This window comes from Durio zibethinus, chromosome 11 (genome assembly GCF_047325235.1).
Source record: "Durio zibethinus cultivar Kanyao isolate XHJ-2024 chromosome 11, ASM4732523v1, whole genome shotgun sequence".
NCBI classification, from domain to species: Eukaryota; Viridiplantae; Streptophyta; class Magnoliopsida; order Malvales; family Malvaceae; genus Durio; species Durio zibethinus.
The window spans coordinates 2311296-2326148 of record NC_143172.1 but is presented as its reverse complement, the minus strand read 5'-3'; the positions used below and the strand labels follow the sequence as shown (position 1 = coordinate 2326148).

General features: G+C 31.7%; 2 protein-coding genes and 1 pseudogene across 27 annotated transcripts; all 3 read right to left on the bottom strand.

Moving 5' to 3' along the window:
* Window positions 1–1927: 1927 nt before the first annotated feature.
* On the bottom strand, window positions 1928–4810 carry LOC149515972 (uncharacterized; annotated as a pseudogene). The gene is made up of 7 exons (XR_016346642.1): window positions 4076–4810; window positions 3886–3989; window positions 3656–3773; window positions 3284–3529; window positions 3109–3192; window positions 2154–2363; window positions 1928–2045 (listed from the first exon to the last, which is right to left on the bottom strand). The product of XR_016346642.1 is annotated as an uncharacterized LOC149515972 (transcript).
* A 97-nt stretch (window positions 4811–4907) lies between these two features.
* Window positions 4908–7733, bottom strand: LOC111291073 (uncharacterized). Of its 25 annotated transcripts, none has more exons than XR_016346158.1 (5): window positions 7313–7709; window positions 7050–7168; window positions 6276–6326; window positions 6090–6160; window positions 4908–5110 (listed from the first exon to the last, which is right to left on the bottom strand). XR_016346158.1 is itself a non-coding variant. In XM_089767648.1 (3 exons), the coding sequence occupies exons 1-2, from the start codon at window positions 7483–7485 to the stop codon at window positions 7098–7100; spliced, it is 264 nt and encodes an 87-aa protein (XP_089623774.1). In that variant the 5' UTR covers window positions 7486–7728; the 3' UTR covers window positions 4908–5110; window positions 7050–7097. The 25 variants fall into 25 exon arrangements, 7 of the variants coding, with proteins under 7 accessions (XP_089623774.1, XP_022738372.2, XP_022738375.2 ...); XR_016346174.1 differs by lacking the exon at window positions 4908–5110 and adding an exon at window positions 5191–5473 and having other exon boundaries at window positions 7050–7188; window positions 7313–7733; XR_016346157.1 differs by lacking the exon at window positions 4908–5110 and adding an exon at window positions 5191–5473.
* Window positions 7734–8407: 674 nt separating this feature from the next.
* Window positions 8408–10167, bottom strand: LOC111291366 (metalloendoproteinase 1-MMP). Its single transcript, XM_022883045.2, has one exon. The coding sequence runs from the start codon at window positions 9642–9644 to the stop codon at window positions 8568–8570; it is 1077 nt and encodes a 358-aa protein (XP_022738780.2). The 5' UTR covers window positions 9645–10167; the 3' UTR covers window positions 8408–8567.
* Between the last annotated feature and the right edge of the window lie 4686 nt (window positions 10168–14853).

Below are 14853 nucleotides of genomic sequence, written 5' to 3'. Positions count from 1 at the left end.
CTATTATCGTTTAGTGATGTTAGAATTAAATTTTAACCAAACATTAGAAATGCCAACTACAAAAATTGCACAGAACACCTACCAATTAAAGAATTAATTAAAAAAAAAAAAAGATGAGTTGAACTTTGGAGGTGTGTTGCCACGTGGAAGCGGTGGCATTGCCACCGGTCAAATTAACTTGCCTTTACGCACGGTCCGTAGCAGTTACACGCAATAGCCCAAGCGTCTCTTACAACGGGGATGAGCCTGTGGCCTTGTCGCTACTAGGGTTAGCAGTTCAACCGAATCCGATTGATTTTCATCTGATTCAATTTTATAAGATTAATTTTTTTATAAAAAAATTAAATTTTAAATTAAATAAAATATTATTAAAAAAATTGAGATCGTATCAGATTTGATTTTTAGGTAAGCTCAATTTGATTTAGTATTATATTAAAAATTATTTTTTAATTTTTTATTTATATATAATTATATATTTATATTTAAAAAATAATATTTTATTAATTTCGAATCATGTACAATTTATGTAATATTGAATTTCGCATCGACTTCAAGCATTAAAAAAATAAAAAAATTCAGATCGATTACAAATTTTATTATTATAAAATTAGATTGAGTTCGAGACGAGTAAAATTTTATCTTAACTCTACATATTGTTAACTCCAGTCGTTAAGAAAAATTTAAGCATGCAGCCGATAAAATTATTTCAATATTAAATTAATTGATAAAATTATTTATTATTTTATACTTAATTGTACGAACGAAAAGTACGAAATTGGTCGCTTTATACAACTAAATAATTTATAAAAAAAATCAATAAATAATTGGTTCAATTAATTAAATTTATTCTTATCGATGAAAAAATTTTTTGTTCGAATTTTATTGGTGATCATTTATTGAGATCATCTCAAATGTATGACTTACAATCATTTATTTTAGACTGTGAGATATTATACATTTTATTCTGATATGAGAGATTGAATAATTTATTTATTTTTAAATTTTTTTATAAAAAAAATCATAAAAAAATTAAGTTAGTTTGGGATTTTCTTATTAATTTCAACCGGTAATTTTTGTATATATAATTACAAATTTACATATTACACGGACTTAAAGCTAGTTAAAATTTAAAGTAACGTATCTTCTTTCATTTTTCAATCTCTGTCAATCCCTATCATTCATTTTCCAGCCAAAAATTTTTATATTATTTTTAAAAGTAATTTGATTCTTAAAACACATGAATGCACCATTCCTTTTGGATTGTTTTGATGAGAAGTGGTCAAGTCTGTTTTGATGCGAAGGATTCAATGAAACAAATCCTCTTTTTCTTTTTTTTTTTCATATATTATATAAGATTTTTTATTTTTTTAAAAAACATTTTCTAAGCACTTATCAAAAGAGGAATAATATTTCACTTATTGTGTACGGTGAATTGGATTCTGAGTGCCCAAAAATAGACCAAAGGGAAAAAGCGGGCACGAAAAATTATGATTGGGTGAATTGAGAATTCCTCTTACCATTAATCAAACCAAACGAAGTAAAAAATACAAGTTGTTATCTGCTCTACCCTGATCGATTCCTTACCAAATTTGGTAATCTCTGGTAGGATGGCAGCTTAACCCCTCTTTTTCGATGAATATCGATTCGATGTAAATTTTTAATGTCAAATTTTTTTTTGAAAAATTGAATTTTGGATTTGATTAAATTTTAAGTAAATATGTTCCGTCCCAATTTGATATAAAATAAAATATTTTTTAATTAATTAATTAATTTTATATTTATATTATAAAATAATATTTTATTAATTTAAAATTAAATTTAATTTAAATATAAAAAATTTATAAAATTAAATCAAATTCAAATATTATAAATACAAATCAAATTAAATTTGAAACAAATAAAAATTCATCTTGATTTGATTTGTTGTCACCTCTAATCTTTCGTTGCAGGTTCTCAGATTTCATTTTCAACACGACCCCTTTCTTCTGGATCATTTGAACTTAACCTGGACGCTCAATTGGATATTTGCTTTTCGTCCTTTGAATCTGTGTACGCACAAAATGAACATGCAGTAACTTCAGTATAAAAAAAAAACCCAAAATCTCTCTCCCTATATGCGTATAGAGAAAGACACGTGGGGATGGAAAACAGACCTTTCTGTGGGGCCATCTAGCCAGACCAAATTTGTGGCATATCTTCTTCGCCACAGTGGCAGAAAATTCCATCTTCTGGGCTGCCTCCTCAATAGGCAGATGAAAATAATTTTCAATTTTTTTTACGGTGTGTTTGGATTTAAGAGAGATAAAAGAAATAAAAGTAAAGTAAAGAAAAGTAAAAAAAATAAAATTTGTCTCCTCTCGGATATATATTTAATTGAAAAAAAAAAGATAAAAACTAAATAATTTTTGGTTTCTCTTATAAATTTAATTTTTTTAATACTTCAATAAAAAAAAGTTAAGAAAAAAAAAGTTAAAAAAATTTTTTTTAATAAAAATATTATTATGTTCATCTTTTTATTAAAACTAAAAATTTAATAAAAAATTTAAATAAATTATAATCATTCTATAATTTTTTTTAAAATCATTCTTTTTTTCAAGTAAATTTCATATATATAGTCTATTATAAAATTTTTTAGTGATTTAATTTTGATGAATGATTGAATATAAATAAATATTTTTTTAAATTTATGAAATATCATACTAACTCAAAATTTATTAATTTATATTTATAAAATATCTTCCTATTTCACTTGATAAACAACCATTGATATAATAACAATTATGAGATCAGATAAAATAATAAATATATCATAATCTAAAAGTGCTTTAAAATCACGTGTAATAATATGTTATAATTAAAAAAATTATTATAATGAATATTTTTTTTATCTAAACAATGATTATTAAAAATTTTTTTATTAATTTTAATTATCTAAATAAAAATTACATGTATCTTTTTTTTTTCTTTAAAAACTTTCTTTTTTTTTTATTAATATTTATCCTTAACATCAGCTTTCTTATTCTCTCTCTCTGCATCATGACATCCCAATTAGGATATAACCAAGTCAGTTATGGTGGCTAGAGTAATTTACTAAAACTATTAAAATACTTCTGCCAAAGACCAAAAGGAAAATTTTACTGATATTCGACTACGGGAGCCTTTATTTTTAGGATTTAAGACAGTAGCCACAACCTGTACTGCCAGTGAGGGCTTAGGAGGTTTCTCTTGGTTATTACTGTTCCCTGCTTGATCCATCTGAAATGCCCCTGCACCAAAATTATACAGTTCCATCAAATTGTTGAATATGACAAAAAAAGAGGTGCCAAAATGGGAGAAATTTAGCTGAATCTGAGGATAATGGTTGGTTGAAGTCGCCATTATACAAATTTTCATCCCAGGCAAACCCCACGCATAAGGCTTCATAGAAATTGAGAGTGGATCCTTAATCATGATACATCCGGCTTGGCTTCTATCCATGCAATATTGAGTCAGATACTGCCTCACGTCCTCAATGCTGTTTTTGCAGAAACTATTGAAGGTGTACCGAAATGAGGTATTGCAATTTAGTACTCAAGATTGTAACCAAGTTATGATCAAATAATTGGAGAAGAAAAAGAAGAAAGTGAAGAAATAATAATATGAATCTTTCTCGAACATTTGATACTGATGGCCTGGAGTAACTGCATTAGTACTATCCGTTTGATCATTAAGAATAGCATGACAGATCATTCCAAGTCTTCCATGAATCTCAAGTTTCATAACTTGATCAATGCCTACCAATGCAAGAAACAAAATGAAAAATGAAATAACATTATCAGAAGAACGTCCTCATCACAAATAAAAACAATCCCGATTGATCCAACTCGAATTTGACATGAAACGCACCATTAGTATGAATGATTTCTCTCGGTATTTGGCAACAGCTGCAAACAAATGGGACTGGTTCACTTGGCCAAACTGAAAGTGGTATTGAATTCACATTATTTAAACTTTATGTTCCCAAATTTGTTTGTCTTTGATTGTTCATTTTCCCAGAACCCTTAAAGTACCCGCTTGAGAATCCTCTGCAGTAGGCTTATTGCAGAAATCCCTAGTGACAGGATCCTCCAAAGGATCAATAGTATCACCAATTTGCTCACTGGACCGAGGCATTGAAGAGGGGTTTAGAAAGGGTATTTCCTCAGTGTTCAAGTCCTCGAGTAGGATTCTGAACGTCCAGGAAATCCAAGATGTCCTCCGTGTACAGGGTGTCATAAGTATTGCTTAAGGGAACAATGGAAAATGGATCTGCTATGCCCGAAAAAAATGTCATTGTTATTGCTATTATAAAATCTCAATTTCGTTGAGGAAAACACTGAACTTTGTCCTTTGGAGAACTATGCCTTGGTGGTGGCACGTTAGTGGAAGCGCTGTAGCAGTGTGGAGTGTAGGCGAGGGCCTCTAGCACCTATGAGAGGCAGGCGTAGGTGCTTGAGAATTAAGGGAGAGTGCAAATCGAAACCGATAATATGTTGTTTAACATGTTCGGTTTGATATCAAGGAAAGAAAAAGGGGCCGTTAATGACCGTTGTGACAAAGAATTGTCGGTTTTTTCTTCAAAAGTAGTTTTGAATTTGTTTATGAGAACTGTTATCACATTTTTGTTATGGTTCAAGTTTGGGCTTTGCCTGGGTCAAAAATGATTGGGCTTTTGTCTTCCAACAAAAGAAGCATTGAGCAAATAATCTATTAGCAATGTTATAATTTCTCAGACCTGCCCTTGGACTCGGACATTTTGCTCAGCACATTTGATTGATTCGCTTCAAAACATGAAAAAAAAAAAAAAAAGCACAGGGAGCACGTAAATTGGATTATTGGAACTTGGAAGGTGTAGAAGATGGTTAGTCTGTTAGGCATATAAGAACAAGTTAAAACAAGACAACTGAATTCTAATTAAATATTTTAGAGAAAATAATCTCGTCACTTGTAAGAATTGATATCAGCTTCATTGCTGTTAGAAATGACAACTTTTTTCAAATAAAAAATCTGCAAGTCCTTGCTGCTTCAGTCATTTGAACACTCCTCATAATCATGTCTCTAACAAGTCACCTCGGAACTGATAGACCAAACTCTATGGCAACAGAGAATGCACTCAAATCAGAGAGTTATTAGCAGAAACCATTCTACAATGTGAAAATTATGCAGAGATAATAGCACTTAATCCCAATCAACATACAAATGCAGCAGCCCAATGTCAACAAATTAAGAAATTTATGAATGCTGTTAATGATATCTGGTTTTGAACTTATATAAAAAAAGCTTAAGGCCTTCCAGAAGGTTGTACAAACTTCTAAATGTAAGAACATTTAAAATGTCATTATGCTTAGATCATCTAAAGTCGTTTCCCACAGTGTTCAATGCTAAACTCAAATGAAGAATAGATGACAGGATCCACCTCCAGAAACAGCCACTTCTCACGTACCATCAACTCCATCTGGGAAAAGGAACAGTTATGTTACCACCGTGTTCTAGATCACTCATAATTGAATCACTCTAAGTGCAATATATTGAAGTCAAAATATTTTATTCCACAAAGATGATTTGGTCATATCCTAACCTCTATTGGACTATTGCACAACTCCTTATAATGGATTCACCAGGTCTATGCATCTATTACACCTAGGGACGGGCTAATCATCCACAGTGATGTATAAGCAGATTGTGAAAAGAAGAATTTGTCAAAAGAATGAAGCAATCGTAGGCAAAAATCACAAAGCTGGGTGGAAGGGTAGAGTGGGGTGGCAGATTTTAAGATGAAATTTTGATGTTATATCTTTTCCTATAACATAAGCACGATTAATTACCAGGAAGGCAGGAAGAAAACAATGCACAGAGTGCACAAATGTAGGAATAAGATGGAACGTTCCATTGCCACAAGTACAAAGGAACAACATGTGTCAGATTTAATAGAGGCTTTCTTTTCCAGAAATAAGAAAAATTTAAAGAAGGGAACTGATTTAGATTTTAAAAAGAGAAATGTGAAATAAGGCTCTATCCTGATGCAACTAAATACTTTCAAAATCACTAGAGCAGCACTCATTGTTTCGTACTTGAGAATGAAGATGGACCAGTCACTGTAAATTCCCACTTTATTTCTTTCAAGCATATTGAACTTATGTGCCTGCAGGAACCAAATATTGTGGATCTGAGATGGAAATCATTTGTGATAGCCAAGCAGTTAAGAAATCAACATTCTTCAAATTAAAGCAGAATATGAACTATAATTTGGATCAGACCTTTCAATTCATGAAAGCTTGCATCTTGATATTTTCCTACAATATTTGTGTCTGCCACATACGACATACCTCATAAGTTTGATTTTGAAAGAAAAGTTTTTAAGGGTACATGACTCGCCTATCCAATGCAAGGTGGGTTATTTGACCATGAAGATAGAGTGTTTCTGTGCCTAATTGGCTAATTCAATGAATGACTACAGATACAAGTCATACACCTTTTCCATAACTCTCTTTCTGCAAAACCATAATATTCCCTGCTTGTCTTATATGTGCATGGTCTACAATCTCCACAAATACTCAGCTTCAAGACACAGAGAGAGAAAGAGAGAGAAACAGAGATTTTGCTGGTTGCTTCTTACTTCTAAAAACATGTTTAAAAAGATATATTTTGAAGAATTAAAAATAAAAATTTGGCATTCATGGAATCATTATTTTTTAATTGGTGTTAGCTAGCTATTTGCTCATTTTAATCAATTTAATCCTGCTCTTATTCTTAAAGCTTTCACCGACAACTATAACAAAGACATCACATTTACAAAAAAATCATTCAGTATACTCATGTTACCATCTTAATACCCGAAATATTGAGCTAGGAAAACAAACTTAATCAATTTAAACAGCATATTCAAAACCAACACCAAGAAGGGTGAAATAAAAACAGATATATACAATCATATTAATATTTGGAGAAGCAGAAAAGGAAAAAAAAAACTACTCACAATAAAAAAAAGATAAAACAGTACTAGAGGCCTGGATAGGTGCAGCAGAGTGTACCCTGAGAAAGTGCCCGGCAACTCTTCGATGTTGTGCTTAGGCATGAAGTCAACCTCGCCGCCGCCACCGAACTGTGCAGCGGCAACAGTGACTGCGCACATCCCAGCTCCGACGGACACCTAAAACAAAAGTTAAACTTCTAAAAAGTATTAAAAAAGCAGCAATTTCCTATTTAGAAAAACGAATAGTTACAGAAAATACAGAGAAATATAATTTAGAAAATGGAAACAGAAAAAAGTCTTTTTTGTTTCTTTTTCTAGTACCTGGAGAAAGAGAAACGGCGAAGAGGAGAAGTGGATTGGGAGGGGAGAGGTGATCGAGTGGAGGAGGGAGCAGCGGCGGATCTGGAGAATGGGGATTTGAAACCGTTAGGTCTAAAGGCGGATTTGATGGAAGATGATGATCTACTAATGAATCTGTTGCAAGTTGAAGCCATTTGGGAGAAAAATTTTCTTTGAAGGAGATAGTGAATTCAAAAACTTGTTAACAGAAGCTCAAAACTTGGAAAATATGACAACGCGAGAGAACAGGGTTTAGGGTTTTAGCGATATGAAGCAAGTATCTGATTTGGTCAATTGTTCGATCGGGTCGGTTAACCCATTGAACCGATATGGTTTAAAAGTACAATTGGTGTAAAAATGAAAATCTGCTTTCTCTTTCCTACATTACACCTTTGGAGTTTGGAGTTGCGTCAAAGTGCGAGTGTCCTGTGTTTTGTGGCTTAAAGTTCAACTGAAGTAAAATTCAAGATTCCTCGTTAGATTACATTGTCCCCCTTTTTTACTATGTTTAAAAAAGAAGAGAAAACACGTTTTTTTTTCTTTTTTAAAAGCCATTCTATTTCTATTGGAATTTTACCTTTAATTTTTTTTAAAAAAAATTTTAAATAAATAAATTATTTATTTTTTTATATCAAAATAAAATATATTATATTTAACAACATAAAATAAACGATTATAAATTATACATTTAAGATTATTTCAATAAATAATTATTGATAAAACTTAAATTTAAAATTTTTTTATTAAAAAAGATAAATTTTAATTAATTAAACTAACCATTTATTATTATCTTTAATTATTTATTATTTTATTCTCCGGTAGTAAATTGCACTGATGATGTCAAACTGGCTGAGGCATTAGCTTTGATGGGAAGGTTCTTCGTTGATTCCTTTTCTCTCCATTCCTTTCGTTACCCTCGTCACCTCAGTCCTAATTGTAGGGCCAAGAGCTTTTTCTTTCATTATTCTTTTATATTCCAAAAAGGTAGCGCACCTTTAAAGAAGTTTGAACCATATAATATAAAAAGGAAAAAAATCGTATTATAAAACAAGAAAAAACTTATAACACCATGAAATATACAAAAGAAAAAAGAATCACAAATATGTATGTTCTTAAAACCAAAAGAATTGTTTCAATCCATTTTTGGGTGTGAACAATTTTTTTTCTTCACCCATAAATAATCCTATAAAAAAAGGAAAAAGAAATGTTTAAGAGAGCTAAAAATTATAAAAGCCCCTCAAGTAATCATCGAAAGAAGGAAAAAAACTACCACTTCCAAAGAAAAAGGCCACTTAGATGATCTACAATTCAGGCCAATACCTTTGTTAGAAGAAGTTTCAGATTCTAGTAAAGAGCTGAACTTGAAGTTAGGATTTGAGCCATACAAAGCTTGAACACCTTCCACATCATCGAGTTTCAGGTCCACTCTCCTACTACGCGGTCTCAAGCTCGGATACATCACGGCTTCCTTGACCGAACTATGAGCCAAGCCAAGTATATGACCTATCTCGTGCGTCGCCACGGATTCCAAATCAACAGCCGCCTCTGATTTCACTTTCTTAAAATCAATGGCCCACGTTTCAGCTTCATCAAGATGAAACCTCCCATTCTCTGGCGCAAAAGCATGCGCTAACACTCCTAAAACCCCATCGAACGGTTCGCCGTCGCCGTGATCGCCGCGGTAAAACCCGATTCTGATATTAGCTGATTCATAATCTTCTATCTCAGTAAAGTTTACCGGAATCACCGAAGCCCACCTCGAAAACGAGCGTTGAAAAACTGTTCTAATTTCCAATAAGCTTATGTAATCGATCATGTTCGAAGGCGAAAAAGCATACGTTAAAGTCATAGGCGATCCAGGCCCCCATCTTGGCGTTCCATAAAAATAGGCAAAATGTTTGGTTGCATGGATTCTGGGGGCGGTGTCTGAAACGCCGCACCTAGGCGACATGATTGCTGATATCGTGTCGGAATCGAGCTGGCCTGTTACCGGTAACCCGAGCTTTTGTTGGTATAAAGTAACGGCAGATTCGAATTGAGTGTCGAAAACGTCAGTGAAATTGTCGTTTTGGTTATCTGGAAGTGAGCGGTAGCCGAAACGTTGGAAGTATTTCTTGAGTTCCGACATGCCGCTGACGTGGCTACCCTTCTCGGCGTCTTTAAAGCGAGTAAAATTATGCGACGTGGCGTTGTGAGTATCGGTAGTTATGACAGTTATTTTTTCCGGTGTGATTCTGGCGGTAAAACAAGGACGTGGAAAAAAACAGAGCAAAAGAAGGAAGAGGAAGGAATAGTAACCAAACAACGGAAACATAGTTTCTGTTGTTAGCTTCTTTAGAGGGATTAAAGCTTAAAATCGAAGGAGTGGGTAGGTTTTTATTATGAGATTAGGTTAGGATTAAATCCCAAAAATAATTGAATTTTTAAAAAATTTTATAACAATAATAATTGAAACATAGCAAAGATAAGATCGAGGAACAAGAAAAATCATGAGAAAGTTCCATAGATTTTGCCGCGCGCGCCTTTCATTGAAGGCAGAGAATGGTGGATTAATCACTGATTCAGTTTCTAATTATATTTTTAATTAATATTTGTGGGATTAAAGTGGGGGATATACTTAATAGTTATAGTTTGACTTGATTGGTTCACATATGGTTTAGGTTTATTGTTGTTTGTTGACCAAATTAGCTGATTTCAGCATTGGTTGTTTTTCAAATCACTTGGCAGTTTCCGTTGAGGTTTTCTCTTGTTCTAACTTGTAATGCATGACAATTCTCGTTGACCCAAGTTCTTCAATTGCGTGTTTCATGTTTCCATCAATTGGATCGTTGCTTTTGAAGGGGTTTGGCAGTTTTACAACAAAATGAAAATTCAAGAATTTAATAAGTTCAGCATTTACTTGGAAATTTCCTGAGGAAAAAAGAACAGGAAAACTCAATCAATGGAAATTGTATTCATGAATGCACTAATCTATACGGCCAATTTTCTTGACATGTCCTTTTCCTTCATTCTCTTCGTTTACAGTTTTTTTTTTTTTTTTTTTTTATGCATGCAATCGTTTCTAATTAAGTTACAGTTTTGATCATTTATGATTAATTAAGATGTTAGAATGATATGAATAAGCAAGCAAATTAAGGATTATCGTGCAAATTTTGTGTTTAAAATGTTCATGAACAAGTTAATTGGAGTGTGAGAGGAGTCCAAGTTTTAAGTTGAAAATTTTTTTTGAAGTTTTTAATTTGCTTTTAAATCCCTTACCTCGCTATACACTTAATCGAAAAAAAATTACATGTCTAAACTGTTTTGAATGTTAATTTCAATAATATATTAATTAATTTAATAAATAATCTACAAATTAAAATTTGGTTAGAAAGAGTGTTTCAATTTTATGAGTTTGGCATGAGCTTACCAAAATTGTTTTTGCTTTGAATTCGGTAATAAAACCCATAAACGCAAAACATAGGACCACTACAGGATGGATTAATTAGTTCAAAAATTTTTATTCTTTAATAAGAGTACATATATGATATAACCATCAATGCAAGGCTGCTCTGCTGTTAGCAACCATATCCATTTCCTGTCAATAATTTTGTTTTAATCACCAAATTACATATATGAGATGATGATGACTGTTTATTTGTGTCTGTAAATAAGGACATTTAAGGCCAAAGTCTTCTAAGGTTTCGCTTTCAAAAGTGCAATGAAGTTATCTTGATAAATGGGAATGCTACTCCACTACGAATTACTATACTTCTTTGTTTTATCAATTAGTGCCATTGGCTATTTCAATGGGTCCAAGCCCCTCTTGCTTCCCCTTTCATATCTCCAATTATCTGTTCATCTTTTGGACTTTGTCAGGAAAGCTGATGATTAATATCCTTGATTCTTTGATCAAAACTATATCTGACCCTTTTTAGGTCAATGTTTGGAACACCTATAAGTGTTGCTTCCACTTTAAGTATAAAGAAATACATGCATTAATTAAAAATATTTAGGGAAGAAAGGTAAACTACTTTAGAAGTAGCCATGGATGATGTCATGATGAATGGGATTTTGAGAATTATCAACTGACTTTGATGATGAATTCATCAAAAGTTAAATGAGCAGGGTACGCAATTCAATCAAACCATCGTTAAAATGATAGGACTTAATTATTGTAATTTACGAAGTGACTGAAGCCATTTACTTCACCCCATGAAATGGAAACTCCTATCACCTAATGCCACGTCGTTCCCTATCGATTCATGATTTTATACAAAGATTTCAATATAGTTTCTTAAACGTGTTTACTTCAAAGTAGCTATTTGACAAACTGTTCACCTCATCAAGACTTTGATTTTTCACTGTAACCATGATTAACAATCAAATTAAAATAAAAACAATTATTGGTCATTTAGGAATCGAGAGAGATTAATTTAGATTAGTGTAAAATTAAATTTTTTTATATATTTTTAATTATTAATTTCAATAAATCTAAAAAATAAGTGAAAAAGATATTTAATCTTATTTTAAAATTTATTAAAATCAATAATTAAAAATATATAAAAAGATGTAAAATTTTTTTGATATGAATTAATCTCTTCCCTTTAAGAATGAGAATATATATAAGACGTAAACTTTTTTTTAACAAATTAATCCTTCTTTTTTTTTTTAGCATTTCAAAAGCCCATATACCTAAGAAGCTTGAGACTGGATCTCGGTCAATCAAAGAATGGTTAACGAGGGCCCAATTCTTAAGAAATTAGAGGTGAGCCCAATAGCATGGAGCCTGCATTTGAACCTGGCTTACAAAAGCCTTCACAATTTGCTATCTAAATGATAAAATTAAAAGAAAAATATACCAATTTCATTTCACTTTTCTAAATTTGAATTCAAAGGGAAGTCCACTCACCGCTAGCCTTGGGACAAAAAAAGTACATGCCACTGGTCTAAAAACATCATGATGTAAGTAAGCCTTCTTTAATCGTAATTTAAATCCTTATTGTAAGGCATAATCATCAAAACATTAACTTTCCCTTCCATCAAATGGTCTCCGGTCCCCACGCCACTTTTATGTATACTCAATTCATTAACAAAAATAATATTTAATTACGAATTTAACTTAGAAAAAATAAAAATCATGAAAACAACTGGACCTTAAACCAATATTTTCTTTCCCTTTATTCACTCGCATTTGGGACTTTGAATAGGGATGACATCGAGTCGGGTTCGGGGTGAGTTTTGCTCGCCCCCGAATCCGACCCGATTCGATCGATATTATGTAAATCGTACTCGATCTGATTCGATCCGAAATTTATAAAAATATTATTTTTAAAATATAAAATATTATTTTTTAAATATAAATATTTAAAAATATCATTATATAAATATATATATAAATAAATAATTAATTAAAAAATAATTTTTTAATAAATATTGGATCGGGTTTTAGACATACCCAACCCCAATTGTTACATAATTTTACCCGATTCGACCCCGACTCGAAACTCAAAATTCAAAAAAAAAAAAAAAACCCAACCCTATAGGGTCAGGTCGACCCGAAACCCGTCGGGGACGGGCTTGATTGCCGTCCCTAACTTTGAATATTACCCTTGAATCTGCAGCTGCAGCGCCATGGACACTCCACTTATAATCCATGTGATGTGAATTTAGAGAAGAGTCATAGATTTTATATTAATTATGTATTAAAATTAATTTTTTGATATAAATATTTATATCATATTCAATTTATGAAAAAATTTTTTATGGAATAAAATTATGATATTTAATAAAATTAAAATAAATAATATCTCATAAATTAATATGAATTGTGATATTTGATATTAAAATCAATTTTAAGATACTAGTGATAGTTCATCAATGATGATGAACTCTCGTTAAAGTAAAAAGAATGTCATGATTTTAGAGAAAAATTATAACTCTCATTCGCATGTGTTATAAAGTTAATATTATGATATAAATATTCATATCACTTTCACTATATACTAAAGTTAATATTTGAACATAAATATTTATATCACTTTCAATTTATAAAGTAAAAACTATTAAAATTAAATAAAATCAAAATAAATAATATCTTTCAAGTTATTATAAATCGTAACAAATAATTTTAGCACTTACAAAATATTATATTTTGTGAGTATCTTTTATATTTGACATCTGTTTTTTGTAACTTGAAAATTCATAATTAAAATGAAATAATTTCGGTAGCTTATAATAAACTCATAACTATCTTCATTCTTATCAAAACTGTTTTAAAAAGGTTTTTGCTTGTGAGTCGTAACACACAAATTAATTTTTGAACTCTAACATCCCAAAAAAACAATAATGTAACGATTTTGAAAAAGATTTGTAGATTGGAGACAATATTTGTGAAGTTTTACAAAGTCCACGAAGTAAGTTAAAAAGATCACAGGGGAAAATGATGGTTGCAGAAAAACCGGAACAGTTGGAGACAGAAGTCGGCTTATTTTTACCTGCTAAAGTCCCAGATTTCATGAAAAATATCATGAAATTGAAAGAAAAAAAAGTAGAAAAACTTGCCTCACGTGCACTTCAAAATACATTGTTATTTTCACTTTTTAGTGAATAAAGACAGCAGCAGCAGCAACAACATTAGTTGATAAAATCAATGTCTTGAGAGGGATCTTATCAATTGACATTGGTCTTGGGCCCCTGTTTTTCTCCCAAGTAAAAACCCTTTAACAAAGACATTTTCTTTTTCTTCATCCAATAAGGAGATCAATTCCACCATTAAATTTTAGTTAATAGAAATTTTGGAATTATCTATCCCTGTAAGATGTTGATTGAAACTGATAAAGCAGGCGAGACCCTTAATTTTTGTTTTGAATTGAATTCAACATTTAAATTGACAAGGCTGCAGCCGGATCTTGGATTTTTTTCTTGTTGTCCAAACCATAGCCTTCGAGCTAAACTAATTTGATTTTTTTTCTTTTTTTTTTTTTTATGGTCAGGAATTTTCTGGACCTTGCAAAGTGAGAAAAAAAAAATCTTTGGTCGCGAATTGTTCAATTGAAGCATATTTGAATTACTGGCTCTGTCACCAGTGATAGGACAGCTTAGGGATAAGCTTTCATTGAATGTGGTTGAAAGTGGAGTTAAGTAAGAGAGGGGGCGGGGGGGGGGGGGGGGGGGGGGCGTGGCATTCCCAGTTCTAACTTCTCAGCTCTACTTCTCTTGCTGGCCAAGCTTAAGCCATAGATCTATACTTGAATTACCAAGTCAATCTAAAACCAGCCTATTCCTAGGCTTCTTTAGCTGATTCGAAGCACACTTGATGGTGGTAAAAACAACAGTCCAAGGCATCTAAAGGAGGAAAAAAACCCTAAAAAAAAACTTGAAAAATAGTCATAGTAGATTGAATAAAACTTGGGATTTCTAGTTTTATTCTGTGTCTTGAATTTGGATTCCATTCTTCACTTTCTTCTCGTCCCAATTCTTGTCGGCAAATACAAGGCTGATATGTGATAAAGTAATGCTTTTACAGTTTTACAAAACAAGCA